Here is a 25,640-nt window from a genome sequence, read left to right as displayed (position 1 = left end):
TAGGTGTTTAGCTGGTTAAAAACTTATTTATCTCCTCTTGCTTGTTAGTGAGGAGTTTGCACCACTAAACTTCGTAGAGATTTGCACTGAATTAGAGACATACTAGATCATGGGGTGTAGCTGTTGATACTGTCACAGTATTTGCTCCAAAACAAAAGCCCATGAGGTACTCTTTGCCCTTCTAATGGTATCTAAAAAATGCAAATATATTAAATCTTCAGGAATTTATGTCTTGCATTTCACTAGCAATACAGGTATTTGCAAGAAAGGTGCCTTCAGTAGAAACATAGGCCTTGCTGACTTTGTGGGGTTATTACCTTGCTGTCCCCAGAAATCCAGTCATTGACCCCGTTCAGTACCAGACAGTCATGGGAAGCACATCCCAACTGTAGAATACGGATCTAGGTGACTAAATTTGACAGCTTTGAGAGCTGGTGGTCAATCTGCCATTTAGTGTGGTTTTACATCTAGCTGAAAAATGTAAATAAATATATTTTCGTATACAGTGTACTAGCAATACTTTTGACTGAAAAAAAACTCTCTCCTCCTTTAAAATTTCAGCCAAGAAGTGTCCTTACAACATGCAGTACCAAGAGTGCAGCTCCCCCTGTGCTGACACCTGCACCAATCCTGAACGATCTCAGTTTTGTGAAGAACACTGTATGGATGGTTGTTTCTGCCCCCCAGGCAAGTTCATATGTACTCACATCTCTGATCTCAAAGAACAATAACAGCTTACCTTTAGGGTTTGGGCAGGTTCCATGGCATTTGAGCCTCCTATATTTGCATTTTGCATAGCTGCAAGTGACAAGCATTTGTCATGTCTCAGCTGAGAAAAGATACCTGAATGCCAATGCATGTGCAATATTCAGAAAGCAGGAAAGCAGAACAGCAAACAGATCAAGACTAGTCTCTCAGCAAGCCACCTGTGCTACAATAAGTCCCTCTTTCAAAGCAGGTGGATTTTAAGAATACAAAGGTTGAATTCTTCACTGTGCAAACTGGCAGTCCTACTTTCTTCAGCATAGATATGTCCATTCACAATAGCTGTAGATCTGTCTCTAAGAAGATATTTAGGATTTGTAAAAAACAAAAATGGTGTGTAGGAAATGCCTCTTTAATTGATCAAGGTTTTGTCTATTTTTAATCTAGGGACTGTATTTGATGACGTCAACAATTCTGGCTGCATTCCCCATGAGCAGTGCTCCTGTGTTTACAATGGCAACACCTATGCTCCAGGAACTTCTTTTTCAGAGCAGTGTCATTCCTGGTAACCTTTGTTACTTTTCTCACTGTCTCCTCTCATATATTTCATGAGTCTAATGGCTTATTATATGCAATTACATCATTGGTAATTGATATGTGTATTTAACTGACCGCTACAGTTCCAAAATACCCCTAAAGAACATTCTTTGTTTTATTTAGCAACAGCCTTAACTAGCTTTGTACTCTAACTCAATGTGATCAAAGCAAGGCTTTACAATGTTTAGATTTCTCACCAGTCAATGAAAATGCTTCTTTGTTTATTTTGTTCAAACATTTGGACTGCTCTAAGGGGAATAAAGTTGCAGTCATTTATGTATTTGCAAATATTTATTTTCTCTGGAGAAAGCAAGCGATGACACAATACAACCTCGATTTCACAATTATTAATCCTGTCCCTGTGCACTACCACATCAGTTTAGAAAACAGATATGCTCTGCATCAGGAGCAGATGTGGGGTCACATTTCTGTTAGTTACTGACCCACTTGTATAATAAACCAGAAGAGATTTTAATTTGTCATTTTGGTTTATGTTAGCTGCAAAACCCAAGCAATTACTCATCCAATACCTGTTGCTGGAGAGTTCGCCTGTCCAAAGAAGGAAAACAACTAAATAAGCAAAGTGAATGCATACCAGAGTCACTCCTTTTAATGCACTGCATCACGTGTTGGATGATTTGGAAAGTCTTAAACCTAGATTTGTTGTGTGTCAAACTACAGCTTCAAGGGAAAAACAGTAACAAAGTAGCTGAACCTAACATCGCTGAAATTCCTTTTACTCTGAACTACTGTTAATGATTTCATCTAACTTTATTCTCTCTCCCCCAGTACCTGTAATGGAGGCCAGTGGAGTTGCCAAGACATGTCATGTCCAGGAACATGTTCAGTAGAGGGAGGTTCGCACATTTCCACATATGATAAAAAACATTATGATCACCATGGAGACTGCACTTATGTCCTTTCTAAGGTGGGGATCAGAAATTACTAGGTCATAAAGCCTTACACGTTTATAGACAGAAAAGGTAATTTCAATCACCTCTTTTAACATACAGATGTTCAACTGCCTCTTAGCCAGATGCTTCCTAGAACATACGCTGTCATTCAAGTGACAATCATCAGTTAACTATTAGGATGTCATGTGAAGTATATGGTGTTCACTGAGAAATTTCCAGTTCTGTGATGTAGTTAATTGCTGAAGAGCATTGCCTTTTTTAAGAACTTGCTTAGTCTATATTCTCCAGAGTTATTAATCCAGCTTTCTTACTGAGTTGCAGTATGTTTGCAATGTTACTGTATTATATGGTATTGGACAAATAGTACAAGTCTGAAAAGTTACACTAACAATTTGAATTTTTATTTTTAATTTATAGGACTAATATTTTTGTTACATTTTTGGGAAGTTCAAATACCAAAAATCAGTTTGAGTCAACTGATATATTTCATTTAGATTTAAAACCTTTCCAAACCAATTTAAAAATAAGCTGTAAGAAATAGAAAAATTGAAAGTTAATTATAATAAAAGTATTTACTTACAGAAATGTGCAAGTGAAATGTTTTGATCCTTTAGGAACTTTTCCTGTTTGTTCTTTGCTTTCCTTTTTCCCCATCTGCACAATTCAGTTTTAAAAAAATGCTGTATGTACTGTTCTCCTGAAAAATGTTTTATCTGAAATTTTTGTCTAGCATTGATATCAGCTACAGAAAGATGAGAGATACAGTACAATTGAATCAAACATTAGACATAGGCATGAATAAAAATCCCCAATATGAATATAATCAACAAAATGCAAAACCAAATCCTAATTCTTTCATTCTTCCTAATAATTACAAAAGGTAAAACTGAATTTTAGGCCAAAGAAGGCCAGGAATTTGGGATTCTCCAGAAACAGAAATATGTTTTTCAGAGTTAGAGAGAATTTTACAGGGAAAGCTTCTGTAATCAGCCTTCCATGAAATAACCTTTGGCTTTTTTTTTTTCAGCATTGTAAAGACGAAACTTTCACCATCCTGGTAGAACTACGCAAATGTGGCATAACAGACACTGAGACATGTTTGAAGACAGTGACCCTCCGCATGAATAATGGACAAACTGTAAGAATGCAAAATGAACATGGGAAATGACTATTAAATATATGGGAAACAAAGAAGCTAGGCCTTAATCAGTCAGGGAACTGCATTTCTTTCTCATATGGTCAGCATATAAGATAAACACATGTTATTCTTAATCAAGTGAAAAAAAACTGATTTTGTTACAAAAGTCAGATGAGCCATAGATTTGCCTTTGTGGAAGTTCATAAAGAAACCCAATTGTACTCACAAAGCAGAAGAAAGCTATTTTCTCTGCCAATTCGATGGAAAAAGCATGAGATTTTAGATTAGAAATTACAGGTACAACAGTAAGGGATGTAATTCATCACAAAGATGTGTTCAAACCAAGATGATGTAATTCTCTAAAGAGTTGAGAAAGTCTCTTCAAGAATAATTCTTTTATGGCAAGGAAAACCAGTAAAGTGTACAAAGTGAAAAGAGGGAGGAGGTGAAATTGCAAAACATCCACACTTTTTATTTAATATATTTTTAATTAATATCACTGGCATCATCACTATCATTCTTTGTTGGACTACAGTTATCCTTCACACAGTTGCCTCTTTTTCCTCTTCCTTACAGCTCATCGAGGTCAGACCTGATGGTGGTGTGTTTGTGAATTCAATCTACACCCATCTGCCCTTCTCAGCAGGTATTTTTCTCTCTAACAATCAGTCAGCAATAAGCTCTGAACTTCAGCTCCACATCTGCTTATTTTCTTAAACTATTGGAGATAAAAGGACTGTGAGTTGTTCAGAACCTGCACGTTCACAGCTTGGTTCTCTTTGGGATATTTCCTGAGTCATACAAGTAAAAGTGGAAGTTTGGTGCATAGATAAGAGTTCAAACAAAAGCAAACAGCATTTACACTCTCCTGATTTGATCACTTTAAGGTTCACTTCCTTCTCACCTCTCAAAATTGAACACAGAAGACTTCCTTCTCACCTTTCAAAATTGAACACAGAAGACATATGTTTGCCTCTTCTACCTCTTCTGTTTTTTTTTTAACTTACCACCCCTGTGCTTACACTTCCTCAGACAGAAATTTGATTTTTGCTCTCTGTTTTAATAACTAATAATTCTATGCAACTAATGATTCCATGTGATATCTCTGATCTCCAGATCTGCTTATTCTCCCTTTCCAGCAGAGTGAGGGCTCTAATGTATGCTGTACAAGCTTAGAAACAAAAATAGAAGTATTCTTTTTAACACTCAGTGCCATACAGTATTTCCTTCTTATTCTCTTGGAAGGGGTAATCTCCAACTGCTTAATGCTGAGACAGCAAATCAAGCTAACAACTTGGTAGCTACAAGCAAAGTCTGAACTGTAAATTTTGATCTACATTTCTGATTCATTTTCATAAAGATTGGCTTTATTTCACCTCAGAATTTGCAACAGTTGCAACAGAAATTCAAGAAGAATACTATAATGATGCACCTTTTCCAGCATTTGACTGCATTCAGAAAGTGATCATTCTGTTTTTCATCTCTAGCTAATGCCACTGTGTTCAGACCTTCATCATTTTTCATCATCATCCAGACAAACTTTGGTGTCCTCCTTGAAATCCAAATCATACCTATCATGCAAGTGTATGTGCGACTGGATCCTATTTTCAAAAACAAGACCTGTGGTAAGTGAATGAAATAAAAGAACAACTTGCTTAATGTCTTGTGTCTAGTATGAGCAGTATAAACTTTTCATTGATTGTCAACAGGTCTCTGTGGAAATTTCAATAATATCCAAACTGATGACTTCAAGGTCATAAGTGGAATAATTGAAGGAACAGCAACAGCATTTGCTAATACATGGAAAACTCAGGCTTCATGTCCTAATATCCAGCACAGCTTTGAGAACCCTTGTGCACTCAGCATTGATAATGGTGAGTGTTTAGAATTTTTTCTAGGGTTTTTTTGCTTGTCCCTAAAGGAAACACATATGTTGCAAAGTAAAGATAAGAGGATAAAGACTTACATACTTGGTAAAAACACATCTGAAATCAGAAACAAATATTAAAATGAAAGCACTAGGGATAAGTAACAAAGTAAAGGAAGAGTCATAGTAACATAACTGAAGGAAACTATATAGTCATTGAGAACAGAGACCATGTCTAAGCTGACAGCATGGTGTCAGAGGAGCGGATGGCAGCAGTCTCTTTGGAAATCTTTTATTCATCCCTTTCTCTGGTTTTAGGAATCTTTGCCCACAAGCTGGTGAAAAAAGGACAAGAGACAGAGAAACTTGATACAATTTCGGAACTGGCTTCATAGACCAGGACAGTGTGGTTTTGTGAATAATGAAATACAAGAGTAATGCACACTTACCTTGTTCTCTTCACAGAAAAATATGCTCAGCATTGGTGTGGACTACTAACAGACAGCAAAGGACCTTTTGCTGATTGTCACTATGCAGTGAATCCCTCTGTTTACCACACGGTACTTAAACTGGTTTTCCCTTTAGAAACAGTAGAAATAAGACCATTACAACTAGCTACCAGAAAAGGACTGTTCCAGACATGTTTTGTGCAATGCCTGTATTTTAACTCCTGTACTGCAGCACTTCCTTCTTCCAACACGTGTTTCTGTTTGTGTTGTAACTTCACCTTATTTCGATTGTCAGTCTTGGCTTCAAGATCCTGACTTGCTTGCATATGAGAAGGCAACTATTTACTCCGGGATGGATATATACATGTAGTAGGAAGTGTATGTAAAGGCATGTCAAATACTTGTTTGACTATCAGTGAATTGTTGCCTCATCAGCCACCTCTGTCATTACTAACTACCCGGCACAGAAAGTCCATTAGCTAATTATCATCATTCTGCTATCAATGTGTTGCCAGTCTTTCTTATCATGATGAATCATCCAGGTATGGACATGGGTGAAATGACATGTCTGGACTGGTACTGTGAATACAGCTTTGTATGCTATAGTGCAGCATATTCGTAAATATGGTTCAGAGGAACATGAAGCTGTTAAATGTATAGCAGACTTTAAGACCATTGTTTCCCAATAATAACTGCAGATATAATCTGAATTTCCAGTACTTTCATTCTCCCCTGTCAGGAAACTTAGACAAAGACTGGAAAGTGATAAAGCTGTGTTAGCATTGTCTATAAGTAAGCATATCTAAAGGAAGATTAGTGCATAAGACCAGAAAGATAATGTGCATTTTTTTTGGATTGGCAATTTTGCCAGCGCTGAGAATTTTTTTTTCCTGTGCATTCTTAGAACTGCATGTTTGACACATGTAACTGTGCAAATAGTGAGGACTGTCTGTGTGCAGCCCTGTCTTCCTATGTGAGAGCTTGTGCTGCGAAAGGAATCCAGCTGCACGGGTGGAGGACTGATGTCTGCTGTAAGTACTCTTAACTATCACCTTTCGTAAGAACACAAATCAATAAAAACTGCTGATCAGAGACCATTTTATACTGATTCCTAAACAAATATAGTGAATGTAGAGAAAGGGATTTTAAGTGCACTCCTGGAAGTAATTCTCTGCTGTTCCCTTAGAATCAATCCATTGCTAGCAAGAGTGAATATGAATAGATAGAAGGCATAGCTTGCTTAGGAAAGAGACCGTTGTTATGGAAGTGCCTCCACCTATTTCTGTGCAACTTTGAATTTCACTACAGCTTTATGTATCACAAATTATGGTAGAGAAAATGTGGCATATTAAAATAACAGTAGTAGTAATACTAAGCAGAACTACTAATCAGAACAGTTGCAAATGAAAGGTCTCTGAAGCTGCATGCTGAGTCCCACCAATCCAGTAAGTCTGTTTTCAGCAACCAGGAGACATTCAGGGAGACATCTTGTCTTATACTTCAAAGGATTTAGAAGTCTCGGCAATGAATGGCAGTGCCAAATGGAGGTTTCTTTCTGAAATTTCATTTGAAAAAATATTTTCTTCTTTGCATACATTGCTTACTCCACATGTACAGTAGCTTTTCAGGTCTGACTCTGGAAGTATTCAGAAATACATTTACATGAAAAATGCAACATAGGTAGGGGCGTCTAGTATTGTTTCTGTGTTATTTCTACTGCCTATGTGGGGTATTTTCCCACGAGAATTTACCATCTGGAATTAACAAACCTATTCTATTTCCCTCTTTCAAGCAAAATACACCACCTCATGTCCCAAATCCCTAAGCTACAGCTATACCATCTCTTCCTGTCAACCCACTTGTCGATCTCTGAGTGAGCCTGACGTCATATGCAACATTAGGTTTGTCCCGGTTGATGGCTGCACCTGCGTAAATGGAACCTACATGGATGACAGTGGCAAATGCGTGCCTGCTCATGAGTGCCCTTGCTACTACAAAGGATCTCCCATACCATTTGGAGTTATCCATGAAAATGGGCTTCTATGGTAAGAATATTTTGCAAATCACTCAAGTAATAGTTTATATATTTTCTCATCAAAATCTGCTACATTTAAACTGGTCTTACACTGCCTCGCCTGAATTTCAATACAATGCTCTCTCATTTTTTTCAACTTTAATCTTTTAAGAATGGTACATATTCCCTGAGCTGGAAGACAGGGACAGGGAGCAGAACAAAGCCCCTGTAACCGAAGGGGAAGAGGTTAGTGACCTGCTACACCACTTAGAGATACTTAAGTCTATAGAGCTGGATCAGATCCATCCAAGGGTACTAAAGGAGCTGGTGAAAGTGCTTACCAAGTCACTTTCAACCATTTATCAGCAGCCTTGGCTAACCAGGGAGGTCGCTGTTGACTAGAGCTTAGCACATGATGCACATCTACGAGAAGGGCAGGAAGGAGGATCTGGGGAACTACAGGCCTGTCAGCCTGACCTCAGTGCCGGGGAAGGTTATGGAGCAGATCATCTTGATGCCATCAGGTGACACATACAGGTGATCAGGCCCAGCCAGCATGGGTTTATGAAAGGCAGGTCCCATATGACAAACCTGATCTCCTTCTATGACCTGTTCAGTGGACAAGGGAAAGGCTGTGGATGTTGTCTACCTGGACCTTAGCAAAGCCTTTGATAGCATCTCCCACAGCATTCCCCTGGAGTAACTGGCTGCTCATGGCTTGGGTGGCTGTACTGTTCACTGGGTAAAAAGCTGGCTGGATGGCCAAGCCCAAGGCGTGGTGAACAGGATTACATCCTGCTGCCACTGGGCACAGGGGGTGTTCCCCAGGGCTCAGTGTTTTGGCCAGACCTGTTTAATATCAACAATCTGGACAAGTGGATCAAGCGCACTCTTGGTATGTTTGCAGATGACACTGACTTGGTGGGGGGAGTGTTGATCTGCTGGAGGATAGTAAGGCTCTGCAGTGCGGCTGGACCAACGGGCCAAGGCCAACTGTATGAGGTTCAACAAGGCTCAGTGCCAGGTCCTGCATGTGGGTCACAACACCCCCATGCAATGCCACGGGCTTGGGGAGGAGCGTCTGGAAAGCTGCCTGGCAGAAAAGGACCTGGGGGTGTTGGTCAATAGCCAGCTGAATATGAGCCAGCAGTGTGCCCAGGTGGCCAAGGCAGCCAACAGCATCCTGGTTTATATCTAACTAAAATAGTGTGGCCAGCAGGACAAGAGCAGTGATCGTCCCCCTGTACTTGGCACTGGTGAGGCTGCACCTTGAGCCCTGCATTCAGTTTTGGGCCCCTCACTACAAGAAAGACACTGAGGTGCTGGAGAGCATCCAGAAAAGGGCAACAAAGCTGGTGAGGGGTCTAGAGCACAAGTCTTATGAGGAGTGGCTGAGGGAACTGGGGGTGTTTAGCCTCAAGAAAAAGGAAGCTCGGGGGACACCTTATTGCTCTTTACAACTGCCTGAAAGCAGGTTGTAGCAAGGTGGGTATCGGTCTCTTTCCTAGGTTACAAGTAATAGAATGAGAGGAAATGAGCTTAAGTTGCACCAGGGGAGGTTTAGATTGGATATTAGAAAAAAATCTCTTCGCTTAAAGGGTTATCAAGCACTGGAAGAGGCTTCCTGGAGAAGTGGTGGAGTCACCATTCCTGGAAATATTAAAAAAAAATGTAGATGTGGTATTTAAAGGCATGATTTAGTGGTTGGACTTAATAATCTTAAGGGTCTTTTCAAACCTACATGATTCTATGATAACATGGTATTTCCAGATTGATAAAGCAACTGTATTTAGGTGCATTTTCTATTTAATTCCATGATTTTTCAAGCATAAAACTATGACTGCACCAGCAAGGAGAGATACTATGAGAAAGTAAGTAACAAGCAGAGACACATACTCATTTCAACGTATGATTTTTCCTGTTAAGCAATAACGGCTGTCATATGAAAGCAGCACTAGTAGTGGTATTGAGGGAAATTCTTTCCCGAGACTTCAAAACAGCATTCTGGAATTCCTTTGAAAATTCTGAAACCTGACAAGAGAGAAGTAGCTCTTGGTCTCAGTACATGGTTTGAGAGGAAAAAAAAAATAAATAAAAATGTTTCCCCTCTCTTGCAGCACTTGCATTCAGGGAAGACTGAATTGCATTGGAGCACCCAATCCAAATCCAGGTAAAAAAATAAATAAATCTTCTACCTACCATTTTCTCTGTGCCAGGTTTTGCACAGAAATAGTTATAGAACTGTTTTTTCTTAATTGATCTTTAAATAATAGTATTTCTCATTGAGTTATAGTACAACAGTTGTCATAAAATGCAGGAGTGAACCTAGATTAATAACACCTCTTTTTTAATATTTTTTTCTTAAATACTGTGGGTTTTTTTCTGGGAATTCAGTGCTCTGAAGTGAATCTATTTAGCAGATTGAATAGGGACAGCGATCCCTGCTAGCTGAAATACACAATTTCCACATAATTTCTAGTTGGCTTTAATGGCTACAGCTGTGGGGGTAAACCCTGCACCATTTCCTACTGCTCTCATCTCTTTCCTTCCTCTAGTCTGTGAATCTCCTATGGTCTACTTCGACTGTACAAACACCACTGCAGGAACAATTGGAGCAGAATGTCAAAAAAGTTGCCAGACTTTGGATATGCAGTGTGTAAGTATGTCATGCCTGGATGAAACGGTGCTTCCAGGTTTTGTCTGTGCTTTTGGTGCCAAAGTAATTGATCTATCTGATCTGCTCCAGATCTACAACACAGATACTTATTTCTTGTAGCAAAAGCCTAAAACCATGTTATGAGCATTAACAATGGGACCTTTAGACCAAAGTATAATAAAGTGACAACCTATTTGATTTGTAAGATTAGTGTCTACCTATCTTCAGCTAATACAGATAAAGTAATTAGTAGTGAAAATATTTAGGGCTCTGCCATGCATTTTACTTCTTTAGTAAAAAATTAGTGGCTATAAATTGGCCAGGAGAAATCATTTGTTCTGGTACCATGATGCTATTGTGAAATTCTTGCATATCTAATTATACTACTTCACCTAGGTTCATGGTAGCCACATGCCATTTAGTGAATGTGTCACATGAGATAAACATGTTTCAATGTAACTCAACCAAACTGAAAAAAAAATAATAAATTACTAATGTTCTTTTTAAAGCTCCATTCAATGACAAGTGACCCACTACAAAGTGCAAGGCTTCTTCAGCTAACACAGAGCAAGACTTAAGATTCAATGTATTTCAAATTCCACAGACTCTAGCAGAGCAATCAGAATTGGCATACATAAAACCTACATAAAATCTTTAACAGATTGATGTTCTATTAAATTAATAGCTAATAACTCCCTTTTGGTTCCGTTTTCCTGTAAGTAGTTTGTAGTTCTCTCCCATTTAAGCTGGGCAGCCATAAGATCATATAAACACATTTTATGATAATTTAATCTTCTTTTTTCTATTGTGATTACTTCATCCTGAAAGTCTATCTTCCTCTTGACTTTTCCAGTATAGCACGCAATGTGTATCTGGCTGCGTGTGCCCAGCCGGGCTTGTATCAGACGGGAATGGTGGTTGTATTCCTGAGGAGGAATGTCCATGTATTCACAATGAAGCCATGTATCAGCCTGGGGAAAAGATCATTGTTGACTGTAACACCTGGTAAATATTTCCTCTGAAGTATCATTCCTGGTTCCATCATTTGCCTCTCCTAAGATCTTAAGTAGTTCAGCAGTAAGGGAAGATTTGGATTGCACATTTTGTCAATTGATGGGTCTGTTAGTTTTGGATTAAACAGTACAAGCAGGTTTTGTTCTGATGTAGGCAGATGGCCAAAGCACAGAATGGGAGGAAATCTTTGGGACTACAGTGTTCGGTAAATATTATCCTATTTTGCAGTTCAGAGTAGCAGAACAGAATTGTGCTTTAATTCTTTACATGAAAAATTTAAGATTATTTTACCCCCAGAATCAATATAACATTTACTAGGGATGAGTTGCCAAACAAATGCTAAGTTGTTGGGATATGTTTGCACAAAACAGTGAGTTGTTTTATTATTAAAATATTCTATTCTCATTCTTAGTTTCTGCAAGAATAGAAAGTGGGAATGCACTGAAGATCAATGTCTGGGCACTTGCGCTGTTTATGGAGATGGTCATTATAACACCTTTGATGACACAAGGTTCAGTTTCAATGGAAACTGTGAATACACACTAGTCCAGGTACTGAAAATTAGCAATAGTAAATGAGATGTAACCTTGATCATGTCCACAAAACAATGGACTTCTAAAATGTTATTCTCTACCCAGGACCACTGTGGGAGGAGTGGCAGAGCCAATGGAACCTTCAGGGTTATCACTGAAAATATTCCCTGTGGCAACACTGGGACAACTTGCTCAAAATCTATCAAAGTTTTCTTAGAGGTAAGAAGGTTTTGCGTATAGACCAGTTTTGTTCTGAATCTGTTTAGGGCTTAGGAGAAGCCTAGATATCCATCACTTCAAGGAAGTTAGAAAAATATTTTAAAAAGCAAATCAACTTGTAAATTAAGCTTAAACGAAATTCAGGTGAAATATTTGATAGAACTTCCCAGCTTTCTATCTTTTCCATTTCCCACACTGTCTTATACCACTATTGGACAAACTACAGATCTATAGGAAAACAGTCTTTAGCAAAAATCAGTCTGTCATGTCAGAAAATTACTCTGTGCAGTGTAGCTCCCCCATGATGCCAAAACACCCTTTTTTGACCTACACCATTTAAAACACTTTTTTTTACTACAGTTTCAGGAACTGAGATTTGAACAAATAGGCTTGATTTATCATATTTGGATTATTTGTTTTCATTATATAAACTATTTTTAGTACTCTAAAAATCAGAAAAACATATTTAAGAGCACAGATGCAGCTATTCAGTGAATTTCTAATCACTTCTTTCTCCTGTTTCAGAGCTATGAACTCATACTTGGTGAGGAGCATGTCAGTGTCGTAAAGACAGGTCAGAATGGTAAGGTGCCATACACAGTCCGCTATATGGGCATGTACTTGGTAATTGAGACCACAAGTGGACTGATCCTCATGTGGGACAAGAAAACCACCCTCTTCATCAAGCTCAGCCCCAATTTTAAGGTGCGAAACTATCAGTTAAATGGCAATTTACAGTCCAGGTTCGTACTGTGTGTGAATTTTGTTGAGAGCCTGCCAAGATCTCAAACAGGTGATATCTCTAGCATTCCTGCAGGACATCCCATATTGTTTTTCATTCCCCTGGTGCCTCAGGAAGCCGTGTCATTATCCTGCTGCTGTTCTGAGCTCTGAAGACAGCTTTCAGTACCCATTTGTCCTAACAGACCTTGAGTTGGCAAACTGTTTTTTCAGACTTGACTTTGTTAAAATTATTCACTGAACCTTGGTAAAGGTTATCAGACCTTATTAAAATTACATAGCTACATGTGTAGAAATCAAATGAGTAGTCTGGATCCTGACAGTAATTCATTGTTTCTGGTTCTCATTGACACACAAATGAAATTATTATACTTCACAAACAAGGAAGTGAAATATTATGAGTGAAAACCTCTTGTAAAATGCTACCATCTATTTTGCAAATATATTTCTAAACAGTGATAAGGAAAATGTATTCCTATTGTCATACCCCATATTCTATCTTCTGATACATAAGTACTAAAAACCATAGTAAATGAGGAATTTGCTATCTTGTTGTATACCACAGTGATATTTCAATTAGGTATATAAATTAGGTTTAGTTCAGAACTAGTATATAAATTAGGTGTAAACTAGAACTAGAAATAAATATACAAATTTATTTCAGTATTATAGGTTCCTTTGCTGCCTCACCCTCTGGCACTTTATAAAAATAGCAGTAATAAGGAAAGTACGCACCTTAGATTCATAGAGAAAGCATAGCATCTATTGTAGCCTATCAGTCTTACAGATACGTAAATTTAGAAGGAGGGATATTTCTGGATGTGCAAGGAAAACATCATTTCTTTTTATATCTGTAAGCATTCACAGCATTAAAGACTCAATGAGTAGACTACGTGCCTGGACTGGACAGCTTTGTAAGACTGTTTTTTTATATGTACATCTATTGCATAAAACAAGGCTTAAATGAAAAGCTTAGTCAGGTAACTGCGAGTATCGTTTCCCTGTTAAAGACATACCTCAAAGACAGATGGTTACAATGACAAAGACTGTTTTACTGTTCAGACTTAAAAGAAAATAAGACAACAGCAGTATCCTTCTAGCCTTAGTGGTCAGTGTTCTGTTGCTGAGGAAACAAAGGATGAGGATGTTCAGGAATGTTAGAATGGAATGGCACCATTCTAAGAGCTGAATTTCAAGTGTTCTTTCAGTCTCAGATGCTGTTTCAAGTTTTCTGACATCCATTACTATTTTATATATTTTCTTTTGCAGGGCCAGATCTGTGGCCTCTGTGGAAATTATGATGGCAATGGCATCAATGATTTTACTACAAGGAGTCAGTCTGTGGTAGAGAATGTTCTAGAGTTTGGAAACAGCTGGAAAGTATCCTCTACCTGTCCTGATGCTAACAACATAAAGGACCCATGTTCTACCAACCCTTATCGAAAGTCCTGGTCAGAGAAGCAGTGTAGCATCATCAATAGCAACGTGTTTGCTGCCTGTCACTCTCAGGTATTACCAGGGCAGAAGTTTACTTTCTTAAGACTATGTCTGTGTATTACTGAAGCTGCTATCCTCATACATTTTAACATGTATGCCTAATTCATTAGCATGTTTCACTTTGAATTGCATCAGGAAAACTTCAACCTGATTCCCGCTCAATGGAACAGACGTATAGTCCCTATCTGTAAGTAATAAAAAGACACTTAGTTCAGAGGAAATATTGAACTATTATGCGAGAATAATAATCTCATAATGACTAGGTATTTTCTTGTAGTGTCACTTGAATAAAAATTCTTACAAACCATGTACAGAACACAAGGTCAATGAAGTAATAACATAGAACGAAGTATCAGCACAGTCTTTACCTGACACCAAGTATATACCACACAATGTAGGGTGACTGTGCTCATCCTGTTAGCGTAGCTCTTGCCACTGGCAAAGACCTTCATATTGAAGTGCAATTGCCTAATATTGCTTGGTAACATTAATCTCTTCTTCCACTATGACAAAAGTCTGGGAGTCTAAATATCTGTCAATATGTGATTTGGATGTATCATCTGGCATCACCTCTGGTGTTTGTGTATATAAACAAAAGGAAAAGAATTTACTGATGTAGGTCTTTCTTCTGAGATACTACAATTTGAAGAAAACTACCCTACCAAAGCTAAGAAAATTTAGATGGCAGGATGTATAGTATTACATTTCTTTTTAATAACAGGTTGAACCAGCAAAATATTACCAAGCATGTGTGACAGATGCATGTGCATGTGACACTGGAGGAGACTGTGATTGCTTTTGTACAGCAGTAGCTGCCTACGCTCAAGCGTGTAGTGAAGTTGGTGCCTGCATAGCCTGGAGAACCCCATCAATCTGTCGTGAGTTTTATATCATAAACATTTCTTCTGAGAGTGTTCAGTGCCTTGCTGATGTCCTTGAACACACATTCAGGTATCTTATACATGTGTATACTCTCACTGCACAGACTTTCCACACTAAGCTGTTTTGATCGTCACACAATTTCCCCTACTCATTCATGGTTTTCAAGACTGTTCAAGCAGCATTGCAGGGATACGGTGAACAGACATGAGTCAAAAAAAAGCTTTTTTTCTCCGAATGTGTTCACGTTTCTGTTTCTCCTTAGCACTGTTTTGTGATTACTACAATCAACAAGGGGAATGTGAATGGCACTATAAGCCTTGTGGAGCTTCCTGTATGAAGACCTGCAGGAACCCAAGTGGAAAATGCTTCCATAACTTTCCAGGTTTAGAAGGTAAAAAGAACTGCAAGTACCTTTAAGTGGTACATTATATATTTTTTAACGGTCTTTAATGAAGTGTATTTCCCCCATCAGCTGCATTTGCACCATTCAATTTTCTTCAACATCATTGCATCCACCTGAATGGAGACAGAGTATGGAAACTGGAATTAAAAATATTTCTAGGACTAAATCCTTGTGGGTGGGCTCTGCTGATGCTCTACGTTACTTCCTAGACTTAAAAGCAAGACCTGCAAACACATTCTGCACAAATAGAACTTTTGATGACCGTATCTTATTCTCATCTTTTCTACCTTCTATATGCCCTTTTCCTTCCTTCAGGCTGCTACCCTAACTGCCCACCAGAAAAGCCATATTTTCATGAGGATCAGATGAAGTGCGTTAGTCTCTGTGACTGTTATGATACTGAAGATGGAAAGATATACAGAAGGGATGAATGTAAAGTATGGTAAGACTTACCATACCAGCCTAATTGTGTACAAATCAAAATTATCAAAACAGTGGTGGGAAACTGCATGCTCCTGTTACATGCCGGGACTAGTTTATGCTGCCCGTGTAAAAATAGTGCCTTACTATCTAATGCCAGTTTTCTTACTACATTAGTAGTAAGAAATTCTTCTGTGATTTTATGCTTAGTTGAATTTGTTCCTGATTCTGTTGTAAATCCTCAGCATAAAGATACATAAAGAGAACAGTAAGTCCTCTACAACCAGGCTTTCTCTATTTCCTATTCCTATGGCAGGAAAAATATTGTTCCAGGAGTATAAATATCTAATAGGAGACTACTTCAATGGATTTTATTATATCCTTATAATGCTTGCAGCATTTAGACACGTTGCCTTTTTAGCCTGCTTTTTAGTACAAACACATTGCAAGTGCAAGGGAAGTGATAAGGAAGAAAGACTGATAATATTCCTTAAGACTTCTATTGTAGCTTTGCATAATATTTAGCTTCAGTTCTATTAGTAAGTTTGGGGTTAATATAAAGGAAGATTCTGGAAAACAATAGCAAAAAAGAAGCCAACATGAACTGGACACTCAAGAAATAAACACAAATAAAGTGTCCTGTCCTTTGATGCTAGCTAGTATCTGGCAGAAAGATGACTAATAAAATCACATAATAATAAAAAAAAAGTGGGTTTTTATGTTTTTTGTTTCAGTGAATGCACATCAGAAGGTTTACAGTGCAAGTTTGATGAAAAAGGTAAGACAGCTAAGAAGAATTATTAAGAAAATGAAATACTGGATATTATCTTTTCATAAAAGCCTGACAATAAATTTCTGAATTACAGCATGCCACTGCATTTATGAAGGGCAGACATATAAATATGGTGAACTCATCTACAGCACCACAGATGGAACTGGATGGTGTTTCAGTGCAACATGTGATGTCAATGGAGCAATGAGCAGAAATTTTTTTAGATGCCAATATTGGAATGAGACAACAACTCCATTTCCATCTTCTACAATTCAGTCCACAACTACTACTTCAGGTATGCATGAATACTCTTTAAAATATCTGAATAATCTCTGGAAGGGACTGAAAATTGCCTGAAAGGGAGCATCCTTTCATCAGTTAGTGGCATATCATTTTAGTTAAAACTGTTGACTTCTACTGGAGCCACCAATTCATCTGGCAGCTTCAGTTCCTGTAGATGACCATAATCAAGGATGAAGAAATGAGAACAGCATTTCTTACGAGCTCAGTCTCCACTGTTTCATCATGGGTTTTCCAGGGGAAAAAAAAATAGACCTTACTAATCATTGCACCATGGTGAATCTCCTAATTTCTTTGCAGACAAACCCCACCAGTTCTAGACCAACTTCTGAAAACACAAAAGAAAATTACTGCCATTTTAAAATTACTGACCACATTATTGCAAACTGAAAATAAGAAATCTAGTTTGACAGAATGCTCAAATTATTTAAAACCATTCTTTGGAACCTTTCCCAATCGTATATAATAACCAAAGTTTCCTTCTACTCCTGCAGGACACTTCTGTACTATTCCTGCACTTACATCCTTATTGTCACCATATAATTCTGAGAAATTACGAGAAATATTTCCACAAAATTATACAATATTACAGCAAGAACTGAAAATTAAACTTTAAGTCTTCTAGTATATAAAATTTATATGAAGGAAGTGGTATATATTCCACATGGTTAACTTCATAATGCTAAGTATATGAAAAGAAATATTAGATTATAAATTTTATGTGTATGGCGTATTATAATGTATTATATACCAAATATATATGTTACATACATTTTTATATTTATAAATATATTTCAATATATAATTTTAAAATAACTAGAAAAGTCATTACCTGTAAAAACATTTTAAAGCCTGTGTGGTTATGCAGTTAAGTGTTAACCTCCTCTTACTTATACCATAGTAATCATGCTATATATGAATTCCACATAAAGGATATAATTTCATCTATGTTAAACCAAAATCTTTTAATAAATGTCATATAAAGTACCACTAGAAAAATAATACAGACATGATATCAAAACCTACCTTAGAAATGAAATTCAAGACTGTCAAAACAAATTAATTAGCTTTAAAATACTACATTATAATATATAATATTACATGCAACATTAAAGTGTATGGAAGATGAATAATTTTTTCCTGGTGCTTTCTTTAACAAGAACAGACAAGACTTATATTTCCTCCTTTTAATTACAGTAACGACAACCGTATGTGTGAAGAAAGTATGTGCATGGTCAGAATGGTATGATTGCACACAGCCTGAAAACAGAGAGGACAGTGGAGATTATGAAACATTTGAAAATCTCAGAAATAAAGGACACACTGTGTGTGAACATCCAGATGCTGTTCAATGCAGAGCCAAAGAACACCCAGATATAGACATAAACAATCTTAACCAAACAGTAGAATGTAGTCAAACCAGAGGATTAACATGCAATAACACAGACCAACAATCTAAGCAATGCTATAATTATGAAATCAGAATATCATGCTGCAGCTACATACCATGTTCTGAAATACAACCTACAACACCAAGAACCACAGAAAAAATCACTACGGCTGTAAATGCAACACGACCTTCTACACAGACAATAAAACCAACACCAGAAACAACTACAACTGAATCACAAAAAAACAACACCCAGACACCGCCAGCCAAAGAACCAACTCCTCAAACTGAAATTTCACACACAACAAAGACATCAGCAGTCTCAACAACAGCTTACCAGACAAAGCCAATAACACCAAAAACCTCCACTCTGGCAACTGAGACTACAACAACACCCACTACCACCTACATCACATCTCCTCCACCAGTGACAACCACCACTGGCAGCACGGCTGTCCCCAGTCCCACTACCATGCGAACAGAAAGCACAACCATCATCACGCCCACCAGAATGTCTATCATCACACCCACCAGCACGGCCAGTACCATAAAGACCTCACCACTTAAAACACAAACCACAATCAACATCATCACACCCACAGCACCAGTGCCCACCTCAGCCAGCAGCACCACCAGCACCTCCAGGACCACTCCAAGAAGCACCACAATAACAACGACCGTGCCTGCTCCCACAGAAACCTCCACTGCGACAACCAGGACTACAATATCAACCACGACTGCCTCCACCACATCCCACCCACCAGTGACAACCACCACCACTGGCACCACAGCTGTCCCCAGTCCCACTGTCACACCAACAGAACGCACAACCACCACCACACCCACCACCACGGCCAGTACCACAAGGACCTCTCCCACTCCAACATCAGGTGAAACCACCACCAGCACACCCACAGCAACAGTGCCCACCTCACCCAGCAGCACCACCAGCACCTCCAGGACCACTCCAGGAAGGACCACAATGTCCAAGACTATATCTGCTCACACAGAAACCTCCACTATGGCAACCAAGACTATAACATCAAACATTTCTGTCTCCACAGCCAAACAGACCATAATGACAATCACCGCTGGCACCACAGTCGTTTCAAGTCCCACAGTCCTGCCAATAAACATTAAAACTGCCATCACATCCACCACCACAGCCAGCACCACAAGGACCTCCCCACTTAAAACACCAACCGCAACCATCACTATAACACCCACACAAACAGTGCCCACCTCCTCCAGCAGCACCACCAGCACCTCCAGAACAACTCCAGGAAGCACCACAACACCCACGACCACGTCTGCTCACACAGAAACCTCCACTGTGACAAGTAAGACTCCAACATCCACCACTACAGCCTCCACCACATCCCCTCTATCAACCACCAGCACTGGCACCACAGCTGTGCCCAGTCCCACTGCCACACCAACAGAACGCACAACCAACACCACATCCACCAGCACAAGCAGCACCACAAGGACCTCTCCAACTCCAACAACAGGTGCAACCACCAGCACACCCACATCAACAGTGCTCACCCCAGCCAGCAGCACCACCAGCACCTCCAGTACCACTCCAGGAAGCACCACAACACCCACGACCACGTCTGCTCACACAGAAACCTCCACTGTGACAAGCAAGACTCCAACATCCACCACTACTGCCTCCACCATATCTCACCCACCAGCGACAACCACCACCACTGGCACCACAGCTGTCCCCAGTCCCACTCTCACACCAACAGAACGCACAACCACCACCACACCCACCACCACGGCCAGTACCACAAGTATCTCTCCCACTTCCACTCCCACATCAGGCACAATGACCAGCACACCCACACCAACAGTGCCCACCACATCACCCACCAATCCCTCCCACATCCCCCACAGCACAACGAGCTGCTGTGCCTGGACCCAGTGGTTTGACGTGGATTCCCCTCAACCTGGAAGTGAAAATGGAGACATAGAGACGTTTGCCAAAATCCGAGCCGCTGGCTATGACCTGTGCGACAAGCCTCAAGGCATCGAGTGCCGTGCTAAAGATTACCCTGACAGGGATCTGGACAAACTGGGACAGAAGTTTGAGTGCAGCCTTGACGCTGGGCTTGTGTGCAGAAACAAGGACCAGATCAAAAAGTACCCCATGTGCTTCAACTACGAGATCAGGGTGCTGTGCTGTGACCGTGATGGCTGCACAACAGCATCACCGCCAACCACCAGCGCAGGCCCCTCCACCACAGTCTCCTCTACAGAAACATCCACTGTGACAACCGAGACTCTAACATCAACCACGACTGCCTCCACCACGCCCCCGCCACCAGTGACAACCACCACCACTGGCACCACAGCTGTACCCAGTCCCACTGCCACACCAACAGAACGCACAACCACCACCACACCCACCAGCACAAGCAGCACCACAAGGACCTCTCCCACTCCAACAACAGGTGCAACCACCAGCACACCCACAGCAACAGTGCCCACCTCAGCCAGCAGCACCACCAGCACCTCCAGGAACACTCCAGGAAGGACCACAACACCCACGACCACGTCTGCTCACACAGAAACCTCCACTGTGACTAGCAAGACTCCAACATCCACCACTACAGCCTCCACCATATCTCACCCACCAGCGACAACCACCACCACTGGCACCACAGCTGTCCCCAGTCCCACTGCCACACCAACAGAACGCACAACCACCACCACACCCACCACCACGGCCATTACCACAAGGACCGCTCCCACTCCCACATCAGGTGAAACCACCACCAGCACACCCACAGCAACAGTGCCCACCTCCTCCAGCAGCACCACCAGCACCTCCAGGACCACTCCAGGAAGGACCACAACACCCACGACCACGTCTGCTCACACAGAAACCTCCACTGTGACAAGCAAGTCTCCAGCATCCACCACTGCAGCCTCCACCACATCCACTCTATCAACCACCACCACTGGCACCACAGCTGTGCCCAGTCCCACTGCCACACCAACAGAACGCACAACCACCACCACACCCACAGCAACAGTGCCCACCTCAGCCAGCAGCACCACCATCACCTCCAGAACAACTCCAGGAAGCACCACAACACCCACGACCACGTCTGCTCACACAGAAACCTCCACTGTGACAAGCAAGACTCCAACATCCACCACTACTGCCTCCACCACATCCCCTCTATCAACCACCACCACTGGCACCACAGCTGTCCCCAGTCCCACTGCCACACCAACAGAACGCACAACCAGAACCACACCCACCACCACGGCCAGTACCACAAGTATCTCTCCCACTTCCACTCCCACATCAGGCACAAGCACCAGCACACCCACACCAACAGTGCCCACCACATCACCCACCAATCCCTCCCACATCCCCCACAGCACAACGAGCTGCTGTGCCTGGACCCAGTGGTTTGACGTGGATTCCCCTCAACCTGGAAGTGAAAATGGAGACATAGAGACGTTTGCCAAAATCCGAGCCGCTGGCTATGACCTGTGCGACAAGCCTCAAGGCATCGAGTGCCGTGCTAAAGATTACCCTGACAGGGATCTGGACAAACTGGGACAGAAGTTTGAGTGCAGCCTTGACGCTGGGCTTGTGTGCAGAAACAAGGACCAGATCAAAAAGTACCCCATGTGCTTCAACTACGAGATCAGGGTGCTGTGCTGTGACCGTGATGGCTGCACAACAGCATCACTGCCAACCACCAGCGCAGGCCCCTCCACCACAGTCTCCTCTACAGAAACATCCACTGTGACAACCGAGACTCTAACATCAACCACGACTGCCTCCACCACGCCCCCGCCACCAGTGACAACCACCACCACTGGCACCACAGCTGTACCCAGTCCCACTGCCACACCAACAGAACGCACAACCACCACCACACCCACAGCAACAGTGCCCACCTCAGCCAGCAGCACCACCATCACCTCCAGAACAACTCCAGGAAGCACCACAACACCCACGACCACGTCTGCTCACACAGAAACCTCCACTGTGACTAGCAAGACTCCAACATCCACCACTACAGCCTCCACCATATCTCACCCACCAGCGACAACCACCACCACTGGCACCACAGCTGTCCCCAGTCCCACTGCCACACCAACAGAACGCACAACCACCACCACACCCACCAGCACAAGCAGCACCACAAGGACCTCTCCCACTCCAACATCAGGTGCAACCACCAGCACACCCACAGCAACAGTGCCCACCTCCTCCAGCAGCACCACCAGCACCTCCAGGACAACTCCAGGAAGCACCACAACGCCCACGACCACGTCTGCTCACAAAGAAACCTCCACTGTGACTAGCAAGACTACAAGAGCACCCAGTACTGCCTCCACCATATCTCACCCACCAGTGACAACCACCACCACTGGCACCACAGCTGTACCCAGTCCCACTGCCACACCAACAGAACGCACAACCAACAGCACACCCACCACCACGGCCATTACCACAAGGACCTCTCCAACTCCAACAACAGGTGCAACCACCACCAGCACACCCACAGCAACAGTGCCCACCTCAGCCAGCAGCACCACCATCACCTCCAGAACAACTCCAGGAAGCACCACAACACCCACGACCACGACTGCTCACACAGAAACCTCCACTGTGACAAGCAAGACTCCAACATCCACCACTACTGCCTCCACCACATCCCCTCTATCAACCACCACCACTGGCACCACAGCTGTGCCCAGTCCCACTCTCACACCAACAGAACGCACAACCACCACCACACCCACCAGCACGGCCAGTACCACAAGTATCTCTCCCACTCCCACTCCCAATTCAGGCACAAGCACCAGCACACCCACACCAACAGTGCCCACCACATCACCCACCAATCCCTCCCACATCCCCCACAGCACAACGAGCTGCTGTGCCTGGACCCAGTGGTTTGACGTGGATTCCCCTCAACCTGGAAGTGAAAATGGAGACATAGAGACGTTTGCCAAAATCCGAGCCGTTGGCTATGACCTGTGCGACAAGCCTCAAGGCATCGAGTGCCGTGCTAAAGATTACCCTGACAGGGATCTGGACAAACTGGGACAGAAGTTTGAGTGCAGCCTTGACGCTGGGCTTGTGTGCAGAAACAAGGACCAGATCAAAAAGTACCCCATGTGCTTCAACTACGAGATCAGGGTGCTGTGCTGTGACCGTGATGGCTGCACAACAGCATCACTGCCAACCACCAGCGCAGGCCCCTCCACCACAGTCTCCTCTACAGAAACATCCACTGTGACAACCGAGACTCCAACATCCACCACTACAGCCTCCACCATATCTCACCCACCAGCGACAACCACCAGCACTGGCACCACAGCTGTCCCCAGTCCCACTGCCACACCAACAGAACGCACAACCACCACCACACCCACCAGCACAAGCAGCACCACAAGGACCTCTCCCACTCCAACATCAGGTGCAACCACCAGCACACCCACAGCAACAGTGCCCACCTCCTCCAGCAGCACCACCAGCACCTCCAGGACAACTCCAGGAAGCACCACAACGCCCACGACCACGTCTGCTCACAAAGAAACCTCCACTGTGACTAGCAAGACTACAAGAGCACCCAGTACTGCCTCCACCATATCTCACCCACCAGCGACAACCACCACCACTGGCACCACAGCTGTACCCAGTCCCACTGCCACACCAACAGAACGCACAACCACCACCACACCCACCAGCACAAGCAGCACCACAAGGACCTCTCCCACTCCAACAACAGGTGAAACCACCACCAGCACACCCACAGCAACAGTGCCCACCTCCTCCAGCAGCACCAAAAGCACCTCCAGGACCACTCCAGGAAGCACCACAACACCCACGACCACGTCTGCTCACACAGAAACCTCCACTGTGACAAGCAAGACTCCAACATCCACCACTACTGCCTCCACCATATCTCACCCACCAGCGACAACCACCACCACTGGCACCACAGCTGTCCCCAGTCCCACTCTCACACCAACAGAACGCACAACCACCACCACACCCACCACCACGGCCAGTACCACAAGGACCTCTCCAACTCCAACAACAGGTGCAATCACCACCAGCACACCCACACCAACAGTGCCCACCACATCACCCACCAATCCCTCCCACATCCCCCACAGCACAACGAGCTGCTGTGCCTGGACCCAGTGGTTTGACGTGGATTCCCCTCAACCTGGAAGTGAAAATGGAGACATAGAGACGTTTGCCAAAATCCGAGCCGTTGGCTATGACCTGTGCGACAAGCCTCAAGGCATCGAGTGCCGTGCTAAAGATTACCCTGACAGGGATCTGGACAAACTGGGACAGAAGTTTGAGTGCAGCCTTGACGCTGGGCTTGTGTGCAGAAACAAGGACCAGATCAAAAAGTACCCCATGTGCTTCAACTACGAGATCAGGGTGCTGTGCTGTGACCGTGATGGCTGCACAACAGCATCACCGCCAACCACCAGTGCAGGCCCCTCCACCACAGTCTCCTCTACAGAAACATCCACTGTGACAACCGAGACTCTAACATCAACCACGACTGCCTCCACCACGCCCCCGCCACCAGTGACAACCACCACCACTGGCACCACAGCTGTTCCCAGTCCCACTGCCACACCAACAGAACGCACAACCACCACCACACCCACAGCAACAGTGCCCACCTCAGCCAGCAGCACCACCATCACCTCCAGAACAACTCCAGGAAGCACCACAACACCCACGACCACGTCTGCTCACACAGAAACCTCCACTGTGACTAGCAAGACTCCAACATCCACCACTACAGCCTCCACCATATCTCACCCACCAGCGACAACCACCACCACTGGCACCACAGCTGTCCCCAGTCCCACTGCCACACCAACAGAACGCACAACCACCACCACACCCACCAGCACAAGCAGCACCACAAGGACCTCTCCCACTCCAACATCAGGTGCAACCACCAGCACACCCACAGCAACAGTGCCCACCTCCTCCAGCAGCACCACCAGCACCTCCAGGACAACTCCAGGAAGCACCACAACGCCCACGACCACGTCTGCTCACAAAGAAACCTCCACTGTGACTAGCAAGACTACAAGAGCACCCAGTACTGCC

The 25,640-nt window shown here is 42.7% G+C and overlaps 1 protein-coding gene across 1 annotated transcript in view; it reads left to right on the top strand.

Moving 5' to 3' along the window:
• The window catches only part of LOC119154719 (mucin-5AC-like), a 43,520-nt gene that overhangs the window by 9,657 nt on the left and 8,223 nt on the right, over positions 1 to 25,640 (top strand). The window contains 23 exon segments of the mRNA XM_037402606.1: positions 562 to 687; positions 1,153 to 1,270; positions 2,092 to 2,230; positions 3,244 to 3,354; positions 3,931 to 4,000; positions 4,842 to 4,979; positions 5,064 to 5,228; positions 5,687 to 5,781; positions 6,575 to 6,701; positions 7,463 to 7,715; positions 9,802 to 9,854; positions 10,240 to 10,340; positions 11,194 to 11,345; positions 11,767 to 11,905; positions 11,993 to 12,106; positions 12,632 to 12,811; positions 14,117 to 14,356; positions 15,066 to 15,222; positions 15,489 to 15,617; positions 15,945 to 16,071; positions 16,784 to 16,827; positions 16,916 to 17,126; positions 18,317 to 25,579. Of these exon segments, the coding sequence (XP_037258503.1) occupies positions 562 to 687; positions 1,153 to 1,270; positions 2,092 to 2,230; positions 3,244 to 3,354; positions 3,931 to 4,000; positions 4,842 to 4,979; positions 5,064 to 5,228; positions 5,687 to 5,781; positions 6,575 to 6,701; positions 7,463 to 7,715; positions 9,802 to 9,854; positions 10,240 to 10,340; positions 11,194 to 11,345; positions 11,767 to 11,905; positions 11,993 to 12,106; positions 12,632 to 12,811; positions 14,117 to 14,356; positions 15,066 to 15,222; positions 15,489 to 15,617; positions 15,945 to 16,071; positions 16,784 to 16,827; positions 16,916 to 17,126; positions 18,317 to 25,579 (10,252 nt within the window).

This window comes from Falco rusticolus, chromosome 10 (assembly GCF_015220075.1).
Source record: "Falco rusticolus isolate bFalRus1 chromosome 10, bFalRus1.pri, whole genome shotgun sequence".
In the NCBI taxonomy this organism is placed as follows: Eukaryota; Metazoa; Chordata; class Aves; order Falconiformes; family Falconidae; genus Falco; species Falco rusticolus.
This window is presented reverse-complemented; position numbering and strand designations above follow the sequence as displayed.